This window comes from Podarcis muralis, chromosome 7 (assembly GCF_964188315.1).
Source record: "Podarcis muralis chromosome 7, rPodMur119.hap1.1, whole genome shotgun sequence".
NCBI classification, from domain to species: Eukaryota; Metazoa; Chordata; class Lepidosauria; order Squamata; family Lacertidae; genus Podarcis; species Podarcis muralis.
This window is the reverse complement of record NC_135661.1, coordinates 73,780,956-73,797,386: the sequence shown is the minus strand read 5'-3', so window position 1 is coordinate 73,797,386 and position 16,431 is coordinate 73,780,956. Positions and strand designations below refer to the sequence as shown.

The 16,431-nt window shown below is 43.9% G+C and overlaps 2 protein-coding genes across 4 annotated transcripts in view; both read left to right on the top strand.

Moving 5' to 3' along the window:
- Nucleotides 1-636: 636 nt before the first annotated feature.
- Nucleotides 637-8,609, top strand: LOC144328470 (sulfotransferase 2B1-like). Of its 3 annotated transcripts, none has more exons than XM_077932106.1 (7): nucleotides 637-773; nucleotides 1,696-1,841; nucleotides 3,288-3,496; nucleotides 3,622-3,748; nucleotides 4,353-4,447; nucleotides 5,430-5,610; nucleotides 8,405-8,609. In XM_077932106.1, the coding sequence occupies exons 2-7, from the start codon at nucleotides 1,712-1,714 to the stop codon at nucleotides 8,512-8,514; spliced, it is 852 nt and encodes a 283-aa protein (XP_077788232.1). In that variant the 5' UTR covers nucleotides 637-773; nucleotides 1,696-1,711; the 3' UTR covers nucleotides 8,515-8,609. The 3 variants fall into 3 exon arrangements, with proteins under 3 accessions (XP_077788232.1, XP_077788231.1, XP_077788230.1); XM_077932105.1 differs by lacking the exon at nucleotides 637-773 and adding an exon at nucleotides 1,009-1,146 and having other exon boundaries at nucleotides 3,622-3,760; XM_077932104.1 differs by lacking the exon at nucleotides 637-773 and adding an exon at nucleotides 1,269-1,435 and having other exon boundaries at nucleotides 3,622-3,760.
- LOC114603547 (sulfotransferase 2B1-like) overlaps nucleotides 727-16,431 on the top strand; it is a 32,649-nt gene continuing 16,944 nt past the window's right edge. Inside the window, exon 1 of the mRNA XM_077932110.1 lies at nucleotides 727-773. The gene's annotated coding sequence lies outside the window, so the exon portion shown is untranslated. The remainder of the gene's footprint in view (nucleotides 774-16,431) is intronic.

The following is a 16,431-nucleotide window of genomic DNA, read 5'->3' as shown; positions in this document are numbered from 1 at the left end:
AAATCAATGCAAGAACCTTGAACCTGGCTCAGTAGCAGATGAGCAGCCAGTGCAGCTGTTTTAACAGTGGTGTCACATGTTCTTGACCAGAAGCTCCCGTTAGCAATATGGCTGCAGCATTCTGCAGCAGCCGGAGTTGCCTTTATCCTGCAGTGTGAGAAGGATGGTAAGCTTCCTTCACGTATGAACTGACAGAAACAATGGCTACATGTCACTAGACACATATATGTTATCCACTCCATAGTCTGGTACCCATTTCCTGAACCTCTAAGTTTCTTCAGTGAAAGTGCTGGGGAAGCAGATCTGAGCAGAGTTGAATCTTTGCATAATAGCTGGTGAGCAGCAGATTTGGTCTGGAGGGCAGCAAAATGCTCCTTTGCAAGTGACTCTCCTAGCATGATCGAACCCCCTCCCCATCTATGAATGTGGGAGGTGTGTGTGTGTGTGTGGGGGGGGGGGAGAACACGCCTTCCCCCTTGACTGAATGTTTAAGTCTTGCTCTGTGAGCCAGGAAAAGAAGGAAGCTCCAGATTCGAATGGAAGTGAGTATGGCCTGTGTCTTTCAGAGGCATGCCTGGAATACAAACTCCCCTCTCTGGTTGGCAGTGGTTTCATCCAAAGTTCATTGGCACTTTCATCCTATCTATGTAGGAAGTGCCTGCTATGCTGAGTTGTTGATCTTCTGCTGACAGAAAAATATACCTGCTGAAGTTTCCCTCATTCCTTCTGCTTCCTGATATTACTGCAGACTCTTTGCAAGGTTTCCTCACACAGTAAGTATCTTCCTGTATTCAAGGTTTGCTTACGTTCCTTCAGATCATCTCAACCTCCTTCTTCTCCCCTTGATGAATTCTTCCCCAGTTGCCTTCTCCCTTTTCCAGATTCCCTCTTTCCTTTTCCAAATTGGAACATGCCTGGTTTTAAATTAACTGCCTTATTCTATAAATATAGCAGTGGACGAAAGACAGGAGAACAGGTCCACCCACTGGCTCTTCTGAGAGACCTGCTCCTCTCCTCCCTGAACTGTCTGCTATTGGCAGTCCTCCACCTGTCGGCAGCTGTGTGAGAGAAGGGAGAGCAATGCCTCTGCTGAGAGACCCTCTTCATTTCACTTCTCTTCTTCCCAAACAGATTCCATGCAATTTGGTAATCAGTTTCAGATCTTTGAAGCTTTACTTTACTTTGAAGGTTTTCTTCCCCCTTTGCCTTTGTATTTTGAGATTTTAAGGCTCTGAGTGAGGAGTGTTTGCTCTGCTCTTGGTTTACAGCTGTTGCGTAAAGCTGTTCTGGACATGTTTGCAGCTACTGAACAAGTGGAATGCTGTAAATAAATAAATAAACGAGTATCAAGGGTTCCGTAAACGGACAAAAGTTCGCCTCACCTGGCCTCCTATTGGCAGAAGCAGGGAAGAGGAAAGACTATTTTGCACTTCAGGTAAACAGTGTGGGAGTAGCACCAGAAGCAGTTTTGCATGTTTGTGTACCGAGGAGTGTGTGTCCTTTTTTAGGCAGGTGTGGCTGTGATGTAGCACTCCCTTCTTGCGTAAACTGATTTTCCTCCAGTTGCTGCATATTGGCAGTGATCTAGAGGATTTGGAAGTCTGATATGATGTGCACTCAAAACCGAGTTCATTGGATGTGACATAATCTCTCTCTCTCTCTCTCTCTCTCTCTCTCTCTCTCTCTCATCATCAGTTTTTCAGTGTCTTCAATGGCTTATTTCAAATACAAGGGGTTCCAATTTGCTCACCTTTTGATGTCCGTGGAAACACTCAGCTACGTGGAAAATGAACTCCAACTGTTGGATGATGATATAGTGAATGTCACTTACCCCAAGTCAGGTCAGTGGTGCAATTAGGTAGACTTTTGCTTTAGACTTAAAGTATCCACTAAGCCTGCCAGGTATGTTTGTTTTTGACATAAGTCATGAACAACCACCATGTAGCTGCATAATAATAATAATAATAATAATAATAATAATAATAATAACAACAACAACAACAACAACAACAACAACAACAACAACAACAACAACTGGGCGGCTTCCAACCACATATTAAAATACATCAAACATTTAAAGCTTCCCTAAACAGGGCTGCCTTCAGATGTCTTGTAAAAGTTTGGTAGTTGTTGTTCTCTTTGACGTCTGGTGGGAGGGCGTTTCACAGGGCAAGCACCACTACTGAGAAGGCCCTCTGCCTGGTTCCCTGTAACTTGGCCTTTCGCAGTGAGGAAACCGCCAGAAGGCCCTCGGTGCTGGACCTCAGTGTCCAGGTAGAACGATGGGGGTGGAGACACTCCTTCAGACATACTGGACCGAGGCCATTTAGGGCTTTAAAGGTCAGCACCAACACTTTGAATTGTGCTCAGAAATGCACTGGGAGCAATGTAGGTCTTTCAAGACCGATATTATGTGGTCTTGGCGGCCGCTCCCAGTCACCAGCCTAGCTGCCACATTCTGGATTAGTTGTAGTTTCCGGGTCGTCTTCAAAGGTAGTCCCACGTAGAGCGCATTGCAGTAGTCCAAGTGGGAGATAACCAGAGCATTCACTACTCCGGCGAAGCAGTCCGTACCAGATAGAGCTGGTAAACAGCTGCCCTGGAGACAGAATTCACCTGTGCCTCCATGGACAGCTGTGAGTCCAAAATGACTCCCAGGCTGTGCACCTGGTACTTCAGGGGCACAGTTACCCCATTCAGGACCAGGGAGTCCTCCACACCTACCCACCTCCTGTCCCCCCAAAACTGTACTTTTGTCTTGTAAGGATTCAACCTCAATCTGTTAGCCGCCATCCATCCTCTAACCGCCTCCAGACATTCACACAGGACCTTCACCGCCTTCACTGGTTCTGATTTAAAAGAGAGGTAGAGCTGGGTATCATCTGCATATTGATGGACACCCAGCCCAAACCGCCTAATGATCTCTCCCAGCAGCTGCATATAGATGTTGAAGAGCATGGGGAGAGGACAGAACCCTGAGGCACCCCTAACAGCACACTGCTCTCTACTTTCCCATAGGCTTCTGGGAGAAACAGGATGCCAGACTCAAGGGGTCATTGGCGTCATCCAGAAGGTTATTCTTCTGTTCTCATTTGTACCACACTCAACGGAAAAATATAGTGAATTTCATCACAGTAAACCGTTCCAAAATTTTGGGGATCTTGCCCCATATGATGCTGGATAGCTAGCATATGATGAAGATCCATTCAAATTCTTATGTTCCTCTAATTGCTTTTGCAAGGGACAAAGATTAACGCACAGTGACTTACTGGTGGATTTCCTCCTAGGTACTCATTGGATGTCAGAGATCTTGAGCTTAATCCAGAGTCATGGGGACCCTTCATGGGTTCAGAATGTACCACTGTGGGAAAGGGCACCCTGGATTGAGTTGGATGAACATTTGAAGATTGCCTTGAAAAATCCTTCCCCCAGGATCCTGGCTACTCACCTGCCATTCCAGCTTTTCCCCAAGTCCTTCCTCCACTCCAAGGCCAAGGTAAGAGAGGAACAATGGACACATCAAGACTGCCTTTGACTCCTTCAGTTGCTCCCACACTCTGCCTAATGTTAGCGTTGGGCTGCCTTGGGCCCTCCCTAAATGTGGTCCTGCCTTTGTTACAGGTCATCTATACTCTGCGTAACCCTAGAGATGTGATGGTTTCAAGCTACCACTTCATCAAAGGCTTTAAAGAATGGAAGGATGCTGGGACTTTGGAAGAGTTCATGGAGAGATTCCTGAGTGGGGAAAGTATGGAAGGAGGCAAATCAGCCACTCCTGTTTTGTGTGACCCAGCACCAGTGATACGGAATATCAGAATGTATATATTTTTAGCTAACGCAACAGTCCTATCAGAGAACTATAATTCCCAGTTGGATACATGGAGAAGGGGAGAAATGGGGGGGTGTTCCTAAATTTGTTATTTGCTTTCAAATAAGAAAATCAATAAATGTCCGTTCAAATGGGCGAGAAAGGCACTAAAATGAGAATAGGGTGAAAGTCATTAACACCAACAAGACAATAGATCAGAATCGATGATAGCAGACATTCTCACTGGTGGCAGAAAGAAAAAGAAACCTTAAAGGAGAAAGCCCATTAAAGTGTAAGATTGTTGACTCATTCAAACCTTTACTTCTCCTGTACGTGGATAATGTCAGTAGATAGATCAGTCAGCAGGTGGCATTGGACTCAGGGTAGCGTTGAAGTCTCCTGTTACTGATTTTGTTTTTAAGGGATAATGCAGTTATTTTCCAAGTTCCTGACTGGTGTTTCCTCTACATCTACAATAGCATTCTCTACTCCCCCCCCCCATAACTCCTTACATTTCATCCCTGCTTCCTCTTTGCTCTTCCAGTAGGTTATGGTTCCTGGTTTGACCATGTGAAAGGCTGGGTGGAGATGAAGCAGAGAGCCAACATCTTCTTCATCACCTATGAAGAACTACGGCAGGTAAAGGTCCAATTTTAACTGTGTTGACCTGCAGCCCCAATTCTGATATTATTCACACATGAAGTTGCCTTCTTTTTAGAAATATTCTAGTAATATTGGCCAGAAAGGGATTCTGAGCATGTGCAAAATTCGGTGCTACCTCTACATACACTGCATATCATGTGCAGAGTACATTTCATTATTTCTACATGAGAGCAGATGTGCCAATAACCTGCTTTTCTGCCTTAAAGGTAATGTCTCTTGCTAACTCAGGTGCCCCCTGTGTTCGGTGCTGGCTGAGGGGAGGTGGAGACAGAGTGGCTTCTGCAAGGTGATAACAGCAAATTCCACATCCTCAGGACATTCATTTTGCCCAAAGCCAATTCTGACATAAGGAGGAGGTGGAGTTGCAGGCTCACGCCCCCAACAACTGCGCACAGCTGGCTTTAGCCCTGCATGACCTGGGGAATCCTTGGGCCGCATCAGCCCCAGGGCCAGCGAATCGGCTGGCCCCGGGGGCATGGCCTGGGTCATTTAATGCCGGTGCGGCCCCGGGATCTCCTCTTTTCGTCCTCGCAGTCCGGTAAAGATTTCTGGGGGGTGTTGCCTCATCCGAAACCTATGGAGGCCAGGGCCTAAAGCACGCCCCCGAGCGGTGACCCCTCGGGGAGTTCCTAGTGATGTACATCTCAGGGCTCCCCCTGCTGGTGTTAACCCTTTCCAGTTTTCATGCTAACAGGCTGAAGCAGGATAGTCTGATAGGACCAATGTCTAAAGCCAATACCGCTCTTACCTGTAACCAATAAAGTTGTGGCCATTTTTTGCCCATTAACCTAAACTAATGGTGTCCTGTGTCTTCATTTATTCCAACTGGTGGGAGGCGGGAATTGCCACGCAATGCACATTGCATACTGGTCCTCATGCTCTCTGTGTGCCACCTGATGAAGGGCAAGCTCTCTACATCACATGAGGATTCACAGCCATTTCCTTTTGCTTTCTGCAGGACCTTCGAGGCAGCGTGCAGAAGATCTGTCATTTTCTTGGCAAGGAGCTGAACAGCCAACAAATTGAGTCTGTGGTGGAAAACGCCTCCTTCCACAAGATGAAGGACAACAAGATGTCCAACTTTTCCACAACACCAGAGAACCTTTTTGACCACACAAAAGCAAAACTCTTGAGGAAAGGTAATAACATTGGAGTGCCAAGGAATAAGGCCACAATGCTGCATGCCAGAGGTGAAGAACCTCTTCTTTTTCTGTGTATGTTTGAATGTCTCACAGAAAAAGTCTATCAGTAACCAGTCAATAGATTGTAGAGTCAGAAAGGGGTACAGTTTGCAGGATTGTATACCTTCCTCTCTGTGCAACATCCCATCTACGTCTATCTATTTCATGGGTGTCCAGATCTAAATAAGAAATTATTCTGAAAGAGGCAGTCTAGAGCAGTGTTTCCCAACCTTGTGCCTCCAGCTGTTTTTGGACTACAACTCCCATCATCCCTAGCTAGCAAGACCAGTGGTCAGGGATGATGGGAATTGTAGTTCAAAAACAGCTGGAGGCCCAAGGTTGGGAAACACTGGTCTAGAGAACAAGGGTGTGTCTGCACTATTTTGAGACCTGGATAATGCTGGGGACTCCCTGAAAACAGGTTGCAGATTATCCAGGCCATCACGACACAGTAGTTGCCTCAGAGTTGTTTATGCTAGATTTGGCAGGTTCTGTGTCTTTCACATCAATTTGGAAAGCAAGCAGAAATTCAGCAGGCAGAGCAACAGACACATGGTTCATGGAGATCTCTGAGGTGCCATAAGAAAACATGGCTGGACCCAGCTGGTCCAGGTACCCAACAGGCATGCATTAGTGCTGCTGGAAAGCCAAATCAGGAGGGTGGTAATGGTTGGGGCCGGGGGCTCAGGGCAAACAGTCAGGGGGCATGTTCTCCCCCCCCTAATGTCAGCATATTCTGTGCCCTTCACATCTCTTTGGAAAGCAAGCAGAAATTCAGCAGTTAAACCATTCCAAATCTCTGCACGTATACTTCCCTAAGTCCGACACTGTAGGGCCACAGAGTCTGAGTTCTCCATCTCTAAAGCTGCAAAGGAAACCTAACTGAATGGTTTCGCAGCTCAAAGTGGTTAAAATGGATGTGAGAACAATTGCCCCACTGTGCCCCCATTGACTGGGGGCTGTTCATGAGAGAAAGCTTGCTATGGAGGTCCTTGAGGCAAGCTTTTATATCATGTGCAGTCTGAGGTGGTACCGTCCTCTAACAAGAATGGACCATGCCAGAGACTGAGGCATCAGGCATAAGCCTGCATTTTATTAATGTTTGATCAAGGCTTGTATATTAAAGAGGGCTTAGATTTTTAAAAGTTTCACGCCAGGCAAGAAGGCTAGCTGCTTAAGAAAACACTGACAGTGTTTTCTTCCTAGACAAGGGGCCCCTTGATTGATAGCAGAAAACAATTCTCAAAGTCGTAAAAGCTGAAATTACAGACTGAGTAAGGACACTGACCCTACATGTTATAAAAGATAAAAAAGGCAGAGATAAACATAATTAATAGTTGGTAAATAGTAAAATAATGCCAATGTGCCTCCCAGTAAAATGAGCCAGATCTTCTTTCTAAGGTTAAAAGGCCAAGACCAAATGGAGAAGCATCTAGCTGGCAGAAAGAGAGGCTTTTTGGGAAGTCTTCTTAAAGCAATTTTGGGAAGTCTTTTAAAACTGTTTCTTTCTTAAACTGAGAGAGTTAAAAGAGCAATAAATATTGGGAACAGCTAAAGAGGAGAGCAGATGGCTGAAGGGGGGGGGTAAACTGAAGGGGTTCCTTTTAAAAGCTGTTTTTTTACTGAGTTCCCTTTTCTACTTCTACTTTGAGAAGCTTTATTCTTTTAAAAGGTTACCTATGATAATGTATGAAATATATTAGCTTAAATATATTGGCTTAAATGTAACTATGCAAAGGATTTAGAAAGTAACAAATTTAGATGTTAGATTCTTATTTCATAGAGTCCTAGAGTTGGAATAGACCACAGGGGCCATTGAGCCCAGCCCCCTGTCAGACAAGAAGACGCCATCCAAGCAGCCATCCAAGCAGTCCTGATATATGGCTGTCAGACATTTGTTTAGAAACTCTCAAATGAAGGAGATCTTTCAATGTTGATGTGAAACTCAAGATCCTTGACATATGTTTAAGATAAAAATTTAAGATTAACCATTTGTTTTAGAAGGCAATAGGGCGAAGAGGGCAAGAGGTGAGCTGGTAATTAATATTCCTTGTTGAGACACATGTAAGATATATTACTACTTATTTGTCATTTATAGATGTAACAATATATAGCTCTTTGTGCTCCATATAAGGACAGGAGGATGTGGGTGTATCTTTTGTGATTGGATATAGCAGGCAGCCAATAGGAAATCCAACCAGGCTGATTGGACAGATGCAGCCAAGGAGGAGCAAAGGGGGCTGGATTAAGGGAATATAAGTGCTGGCCATAATGGCAGGAGGCCAGGCCAGAGCTTGGTAACCATATACCACTGTGCCTCTCATTTATTTGTCTGACAAATAAATAATTATTTTAATTTCTCTATTGCTGCGTTGAATATTTCATTCCAGCTAAGCGTTAACCACAAGCAGGGTGCTACAAGACGGCATGTTTGCCTCATCATCAGAAGTGGTAAATGGGTAGAGAGCAAGCAGGACCCATTGCATTTTCCTGCCAGATGTGCTGGAGAAGGCTACAGTTCTTCATTCCACATACAGATGCTGATGGGATTTGCTGCTGCATCTAAACAGTGAAAGAACAGTGTCCTCCATTTTACCTGAGGGCAATAGGCTTTGAAGGGACAGACATTGTAGCTCTGCAGCTCAGCACTGCTTACTAAAGCCTGAGCATGAGGAAGAAAAGCTCTAATTTGAGCTGAAGTAATTTCAGGTGAACTTGTTTGTGGTTGGCATTTGCTCTTGTGTTGTTCCAGGGATCTCTGGAGACTGGAAGAACCACCTGACAGTGGCGCAGAGTGAACGCTTTGACCATGCTTATCGGGAGAACATGCGTGGTGTGAATATGACCTTCCCATGGGACTGAAGAATGCCAGATTGTTGCTCCTGCTGTTTTCCACATTCTTATGTATCAGATGGATTGGGTATTTTCTGCTGAATAAACAGATACCTGATCAGGAATGGTACAGTTGCTGTGTTTTTTTTAAAAACTAAATCACAATGTGACTTTAGAGCTTGGGGTTCTCACTGCGTCAGCTGAGACTGAGACACCCCTTGTACATTGCCTTCATAGACCGGACAAAGGCCTTCAAACTCTTCACACTACTCAAGATAGGATGTCCACCTAAGCTTCCCAAGATGATTTTCTACTTCCATGAAAACATGCCCAGGTCCATCCAATATGACGGCTCACCCTCAGATGCCTTCCCTGTTCGTGTTCTTTTTTAAAATACATGTACTGCTCTTAGAAAACTTCCTCTTTGAATGCTAAAGAGCAGGGTAAACTGAATAAATTTATATAATGGGATAGAGACTGGGTAAGTGAATATTTATCTGTTCATTCATAAAAAGATTTATATCCCACTGTATCATAAAACCAAACAGTAAAATCACAAAAAGCTAAGAAAAAGATAAAAAACAAACAAAAATAAATTAAAAACAAACAGCAACAGACCATAGTGGGAGATGTACTCTTAATGGCCTGCACTGGCCTGGCGCAACAGAGAATATTCAAGCAGGTGTTTAAAAGGTGGTACAGAAGGCTCCTGCTTAATCTCTGCTGGTAAGGGGTTCCACAGGGCAAGGCCTATGACACTGAAAGCTTGGCTTCTTGACAAATGAGACACACAAACTTGGGGGACAACTGAAGATGCCCCTGCAGATTATCTCAGTGATTGGGCTGGACTATAAGGGTTCAGGTGATCCCTGACTTATCCTGGACCAGGTTGTTCAGGGCTTTGTAAATCAATGCAAGAACCTTGACCCTGGCTCAGTAGCAGATGAGCAGCCAGTGCAGCTGTTTTAACAGTGCTGTCACTTGTTCTCAACCAGAAGCTCCCGTTAGCAATATGGCTGCAGCATTCTGCAGCAGCTGGAGTTTCCGAACCAGCCCCACAGGCAGCCCCACAAGGAGCACATTACAGTAATCTACCCTCAAGGGTACCAATGCATGAACTACAGTGGACATGCTATAGACTGGGGCAAAAGCTATTCTCAGCTGGCATGCTGCTTGAAGAAAACTGGGAAGAGCAAAGGCCAGAAGAAAAGCAAGAGAAGAGGCAGCCCGTGGTGGAAAGTTCTTCACAAGTTGAATTGCAGGCTGATTCAGGCCTATTCCAGTGACCGGGGGGGCGGGGGGCAGGGATCTGTGCTTAGGCTGAGTCAGGTTGAGGCAGCCTAGCTTTGCTAGGATGTTCCACGCAGGGAATCAGTGGCGTAACTAGGGTCCCTTGTACCCTTGGCAAGGAGCTTAATTGTGCACTCTTCCTCAAATTGCCTTTATCATGCGGTGTGAGAAGGATGGTAAGCTTCTTTTACGTATGAACTGACAGAAACAGCAGCTTCATGTCACCAGACACATATATGTTATCCACTCCATAGTCTGGTACATGATTTTTGCACCACTGGCAGGGACCCGTTTCCTTAACCCCTAGTTTCTTCAGTGAAAGCGCTGGGGAAGCAGGTCTGAGCAGAGTTGAATCTTTGCATAATAGCTGGTGAGCAGCAGATTTGGTCTGGAGGGCTGGAAAATGCTCCTTCGCAAGTGCCTCTCCCAGCAGGATTGAACCCCCTCCCCATCTATGAATGTGGGAGGTGTGTGTGTGTGGGGGGAGAGAACACACCTTCCCCCTTGACTAAATGTTTAAGTCTTGCTCTGTGAGCCAGGAAAAGAAGGAAGTTCCAGATTCAAACGGAAGTGAGCATGGCCTGTGTCTTTCAGAAGCAAGCCTAGTCTGGAATAGAATCATAGAGTCATAGAATCATAGAGTTGGAATAGACCACAAGGGCCATCGAGTCCAACCCCCTGCCAAGCAGGAAACACCATCAGAGCACTCCTGACATATGGTTGTCAAGCCTCTGCTTAAAGACCTCCAAAGAAGGAGACTCCACCACACTCCTTGGCAGCAAATTCTACTGTTGAACAGCTCTTACTGTCAGGAAGTTCTTCCTAATGTTTAGGTGGAATCTTCTTTCTTGTAGTTTGGATCCATTGCTCCGTGTCCGCTTCTCTGGAGCAGCAGAAAACAACCTTTCTCCCTCCTCTATATGACATCCTTTTATATATTTGAACATGGCTATCATATCACCCCTTAACCTCCTCTTCTCCAGGCTAAACATGCCCAGCTCCCTTAGCCGTTCCTCATAAGGCATCGTTTCCAGACCTTTGACCATTTTGGTTGCCCTCCTCTGGACACGTTCCAGTTTGTCAGTGTCCTTCTTGAACTGTGGTGCCCAGAACTGGACACAGTACTCCAGGTGAGGTCTGACCAGAGCAGAATACAGTGGCACTATTACTTCCCTTGATCTAGATGCTATACTCCTATTGATGCAGCCCAGAATTGCATTGGCTTTTTTAGCTGCCGCGTCACACTGTTGGCTCATGTCAAGTTTGTGGTCAGCCAAGACTCCTAGATCCTTTTCACATGTACTGCTCTCAAGCCAGGTGTCACCCATCTTGTATTTGTGCCTCTCATTTTTTTTGTCCAAGTGCAATACTTTACATTTCTCCCTGTTAAAGTTCATCTTGTTTGTTTTGGCCCAGTTCTCTAATCTGTCAAGGTCGTTTTGAAGTGTGATCCTGTCCTCTGGGGTGTTAGCCACCCCTCCCAGTTTGGTGTCATCTGCAAATTTGATCAGGATGCCCTTGAGTCCATCATCCAAGTTGTTGATAAAGATGTTGAATAAGACCGGGCCCAAGACAGAACCCTGTGGCACCCCACTAGTCACTCTTCTCCAGGATGAAGAGGAACCATTGATGAGCACCCTTTGGGTTCGGTCAGTCAGCCAGTTACAAATCCACTGAGTGGTAGCATAGTCAAGACCGCATTTTACCAGCTTCTTTACAAGAATATCATAGGGTACCTTGTCGAATGCCTTGCTGAAATCAAGGTAGGCTACATCCACTGTGTTCCCTTCATCTACCAGGCGAGATCAGGTTAGTCTGACATGACTTATTTTTCAGAAATCCATGCTGACTATTGGTGATCACAGCATTCCTTTCTAGGTGCTCACAGACTGTTTGCTTAATGATCTGCTCCAGAATCTTCCCTGGTATTGATGTCAGACTGACTGGGCAATAATTATTTGGGTCACGATAATTAGACGAGTCACTTGTGGACCGGGGCCACCTCAGAGGAAATGCCTCAGAGGAGATAAAGGCCAGCCTGCCCAGTCCCAGGTTCCGGGAGCAACATTGTTGGTTTACCTGTTCCTGCCAGCACCCTGTCTGCTTTCTGCCAGAGTTCCTGACCACGCCTGACTCCCTGCCTTGGACCCCGCTTCAGCCTTGGACCGGACACGGACCACGCCGCACGATAACCCCCCCCCCGAACCAGCACAGTGCGTCTTGTGGTCTGGTGCGTCTTATAGAGCGAAAAGTACGGTAATTCCATACAATTTTGGTAATCAGTTTCAGATCTTTGAAGCTTTACATATGGGTTTTCTTCCCCCTTCCCCTTTGGATTGTCTTTTGAGATTTTAAGGCTGTGAGTGGGGACACTTTGCTCTGCTCTTGGTTTACAGCTGTTACGTAAAGCTGTTCTGGAAATCTTTTCAGCTACTGAACAAGTGGAATGCTGTAAATCAATACATGATTTAATACAAGCAGCTGTGCATGTTTGTGTACGGAGGGGTGTGTGTCTTTTTTTAGGCAGGTGGGGCTGTGATGTAGCACTCCCTTCTTGCGTACACTGATTTTCCTCCAGTTGATGTATAGTGGCAGTGATCCAGAGGAGGTGAATGGGGCCTATTTCCTCATGGAAGTGAAGGTGATTGGAGTTTATTTTGTGACTATTTTGTTTCCAAGATCTTACTGAGATTTGGAAGTCTTATATGATGTGCACTCAAAACCGAGTTCATTGGATTTTCCCATCACCAACTGGTGGCACCACCCAGACACCTATTAATGGCCCAGCAATTCCTCCTGAACTCTCCCTATTCTCTGCTGGAGCAGAGAGGGGGGGGGGTCAAGAAGCTGCTGAGGAATCACGGGAATGGTCCTCTCCAGCTGCAAGAAGTTCCTCCCGTATCCTGGTCTCAAAGAACACGCAAGATCATGAGGAGGGCAGAGAAGAGACCAGAGATACGCAGAGACAGTTGGAGACTGCTTGGGCAACATCCGGGAGAGGAGGAGCCCTAGAAAATGTGGAAGAAAGGGAGATTCTGTCCCGACAACAGCTCTACAGTGGTACCTCGGGTTAAGTACTTAATTCGTTCCGGAGGTCCGTTCTTAATCTGAAACTGTTCTTAACCTGAAGCACCACTTTACCTAATGGGGCTGCTTGCTGCTGCTGGGCTGCAGGAGCAGGATATCTGTTCTCATCCTGAAGCAAAGTTCTTAACCGAAGGTACTATTTCTGGTTTAGTGGAGTCTGTAACCTGAAGCGTATGTAACCCGAGGTACCACTGTATAGGGGAAAGACTTACCAGGAAGTATTGCTGAGTTCTTTAATGTTTCCTTGAATAAAGCATTAATTTCACTGACAACCGACTCTGGCACTTCGTGCTGAACAGTATCTGACTCAGCCTTAATAGAAATGACATCTACTCAGAAGTGAGTTTCTTGGGGGTTTTTCCAACCATACCTGGTGGCACCACTTGAGCATCTACTGATGGCCCATCACCACCTCCCGAACTCTCCCCATCCTCCTGCTCCCCAGCTATTCCCAGAGTTTGTTTCTAGAACAGTAGCTACCTGAATGTCCCTAAGGATGTGGCATAATATCTCTCTCTCTCTCTCTCTCTCTCTCTCTCTCTCTCTCTCTCTCTCTCTCATATCTTCAGTTTTTCAGTATCATCAATGGCTTATTTCAAATACAAGGGGATCCCATTTTCTCCAGAGTTTTCATCAGAGGAAACACTCAGCTATGTGGAAAACGACTTCCAACTGTTGGATGATGATATAGTGAATGTCACTTACCCCAAGTCAGGTCAGTGTTCCAATTAGAAAAATTGATTTTGGATTTAGTGGACAAAGTGCCCACTAAACCTGCCAGCCATAAGTTTGCTATTGACATAGGTCATGAACAACCACCATGTAGCTGCATAGTGCCTGGAAACCCATGAAAAATGAATGACTTTTTCAGATACAGTCATAGCTTGGATCCTGAACATCTCAGAAAGTGACGTTCTGGCTCCCAAACGATCGAAAACTGGAAGTGAATGTTCCAATATTCGAACGTTGGGTTTTTTTGGATGCCAAACATGTAGCACGGCTTCTACTATTCTTTCTGAAACGCTACTCCTTGGTTTCTGAAAATGGACTTCCGGAACGGATTCCTTTAAATTTGCAAGGTACAACTGTATTGCAATATATAGGACCATCTTAAACCGGTTATCCATTTCTGGATAATGATTACTTAAGGAGCAACAAGCAAATAAATTATAAGACATTTACAAATGAAGGAAGATGGACAGCAAATAAGTTGAATATCTGAATAGAAATGTCTACCACATGTGAAAGTTACATGTTTTTCACTTTCTGAACTACACAAAGTGAGACACAGGCAATTTCTAATTTTTGCAATGCGCTTCTTCAGCTAATTAATGTGTACAAAAATGCATATGTCTGCATAAAATGCATACTAAAGTGGGGAAAAACATAAAAATGCATTATATTGGGGGAAAATGTGTTGTAAAAATGTGCAGGAAATTTCACCAACTGACGTGGAAATATGGAGAACTGATCTTAAGATTGCAAAAATGAGAATTCAAAATAGAAATATTACACTTTCCATAGCCACTGTTGATGTTCAAAGGAACTCTTGAAATTCCTGGGGAAGTCAGGTAACCTTGAAAAAAAGAGAGATTTCCCAATCATTCTGTCTTTCTGGAATATCTTAAGCAAGATATTTACAGCGCTCATGAGCTGAACTGAGAATATTCCCAGGAGAATCTTATATATTATGGCATGCTTCTGTCATGTCACTAGGAAGGCTGTCAGTGCTGGATATGGGTGGTGTGGGTGGTTCCCTTGCAAAGGAGCCCAAGTCGAGGGGGTTTATAATCATAATCACAATCAAAGCTATACTTATATGGTTACCTATGGAGAATTATTAAAAAAGCAACTGTACCTTAAAATATTATTGTGAAAATATATTGTGGAGGTGAGGGGGATATTTTGTCCTTGCTCAGGGCACCATATTACCAAAGTCTATCTCTGATGCTGTGTCAGGATAACCATCTCTACAGGTTGATTGTATATAGGCGAATAAGCCATTTTTCTGGTATAGTCATTTTCCAAAAATCCTCATAATTAACACCCAGTTAATTTAATGACTGAATTAAAAAAACATGGATTGACAAGGACACAGCAAGGTGACTGTGCACTAGGATAAAGATTCTGTGAAAACCCACAACACAGGAGCTAAATCCTAGGGCTAGGAGGTCCATAGTAAGTCTACTTAGCAGGAGAATTCAAGGAGCCACAGGATACTAGAATAGGAACCCCACAAGTACATTACAAATCTAGGAAGCAGGAAAGTCAATTGGTAACTAAGTTAAAAGAAGCAAATTATCTTTTTTTAAATAACTTTTATTCAAAATTAAAACAAAACATATTATTCAGGAACATATCATCCTTCCCCCCCATTTTTCCTCCCTTCCCCTCCCACAGATTCTTGTCTTGTGATTCTTGATGTCAGATTTATGTCCATTTATTCTTTGGCGTAAGGTTTGGCCTGTTTGTCCAATATAGAGAGCTGAAGGACACTGTTGGCATTTGATGGCATACACAATGTTAGACGATGAGCAATTAAATAGTCCCGAGATGGTACGATGAGCAATTAAATAGTCCCAAGATGGTATGGATGAGCAATTAAATAGTCCCGAGATGGTATGGATGAGCAATTAAATAGTCCCGAGACTATTTAATTGCTCATCGTCTAACATTGTGTATGCCATCAAATGTATCGTCTAACATTGTGTATGCCATCAAATGCCATCAAATTTTTAAATAGGTTTATATTTCTTGATGTGAACCAAATCCCTAAATATTTAACCTTTTTATGGACTTCAAACTCCATGTTTTGTTCTAATTCGGTTCTTTCTTTTTCCTTCATGTTTTTAACTAATAATTTAGTTTTATTCCTATTTAGCTTAAATCCTGCCACTTCCCCAAAATTCTGAATTTTTTCTATTACTTTAGTGAGTGAAGTTTTAGGTTCTTCCACTGTTATCACTAGGTCATCTGCATACGCTTTTAACTTGAATTCACTTTTTCCAGTTTATACACCTGTAATCTCTTTATTTGCTCTTATGTTTTTGGCAAGTACTTCCAAGACCAGAATAAACAATAATGGTGATAATGGGCATGCTTGGCTTGTTCCTTTTTGGATCTTACAATCATCCGTTATCACCTGATTTATAATTAGCTTGGCTTTTTGTTCTGAATAGATTGCTGCTATTGCTTTTAAAAACTTAGGACCGCTTCTGATTTGTTCTAACAGCTTTATCATGAACTTCCAAGAAACATTATCAAAGGCTTTTCCAGCATCTATAAACATCATTGCCACTTTCTTTTCATTTTTAGCCTCCAAATATTCTATTATATTCAAAATATTCCTTATATTCTCCTTCATTTGTCTTCCTGGTAATAACCCGGCTTGATCTTGATGTATATATTCATTTAATATTTTTAAAAATCTGTTAGCTAGAATATTTGCAAACAATTTGTAATCGTTATTTAACAAGGAGATAGGCCTATAGTTTTTAATTTGCAGCAAATCTGTGTCTTGTTTTGGAATTACTGTTATATAGGCCTGTTTAGATGTTTCTGGGATTTTGC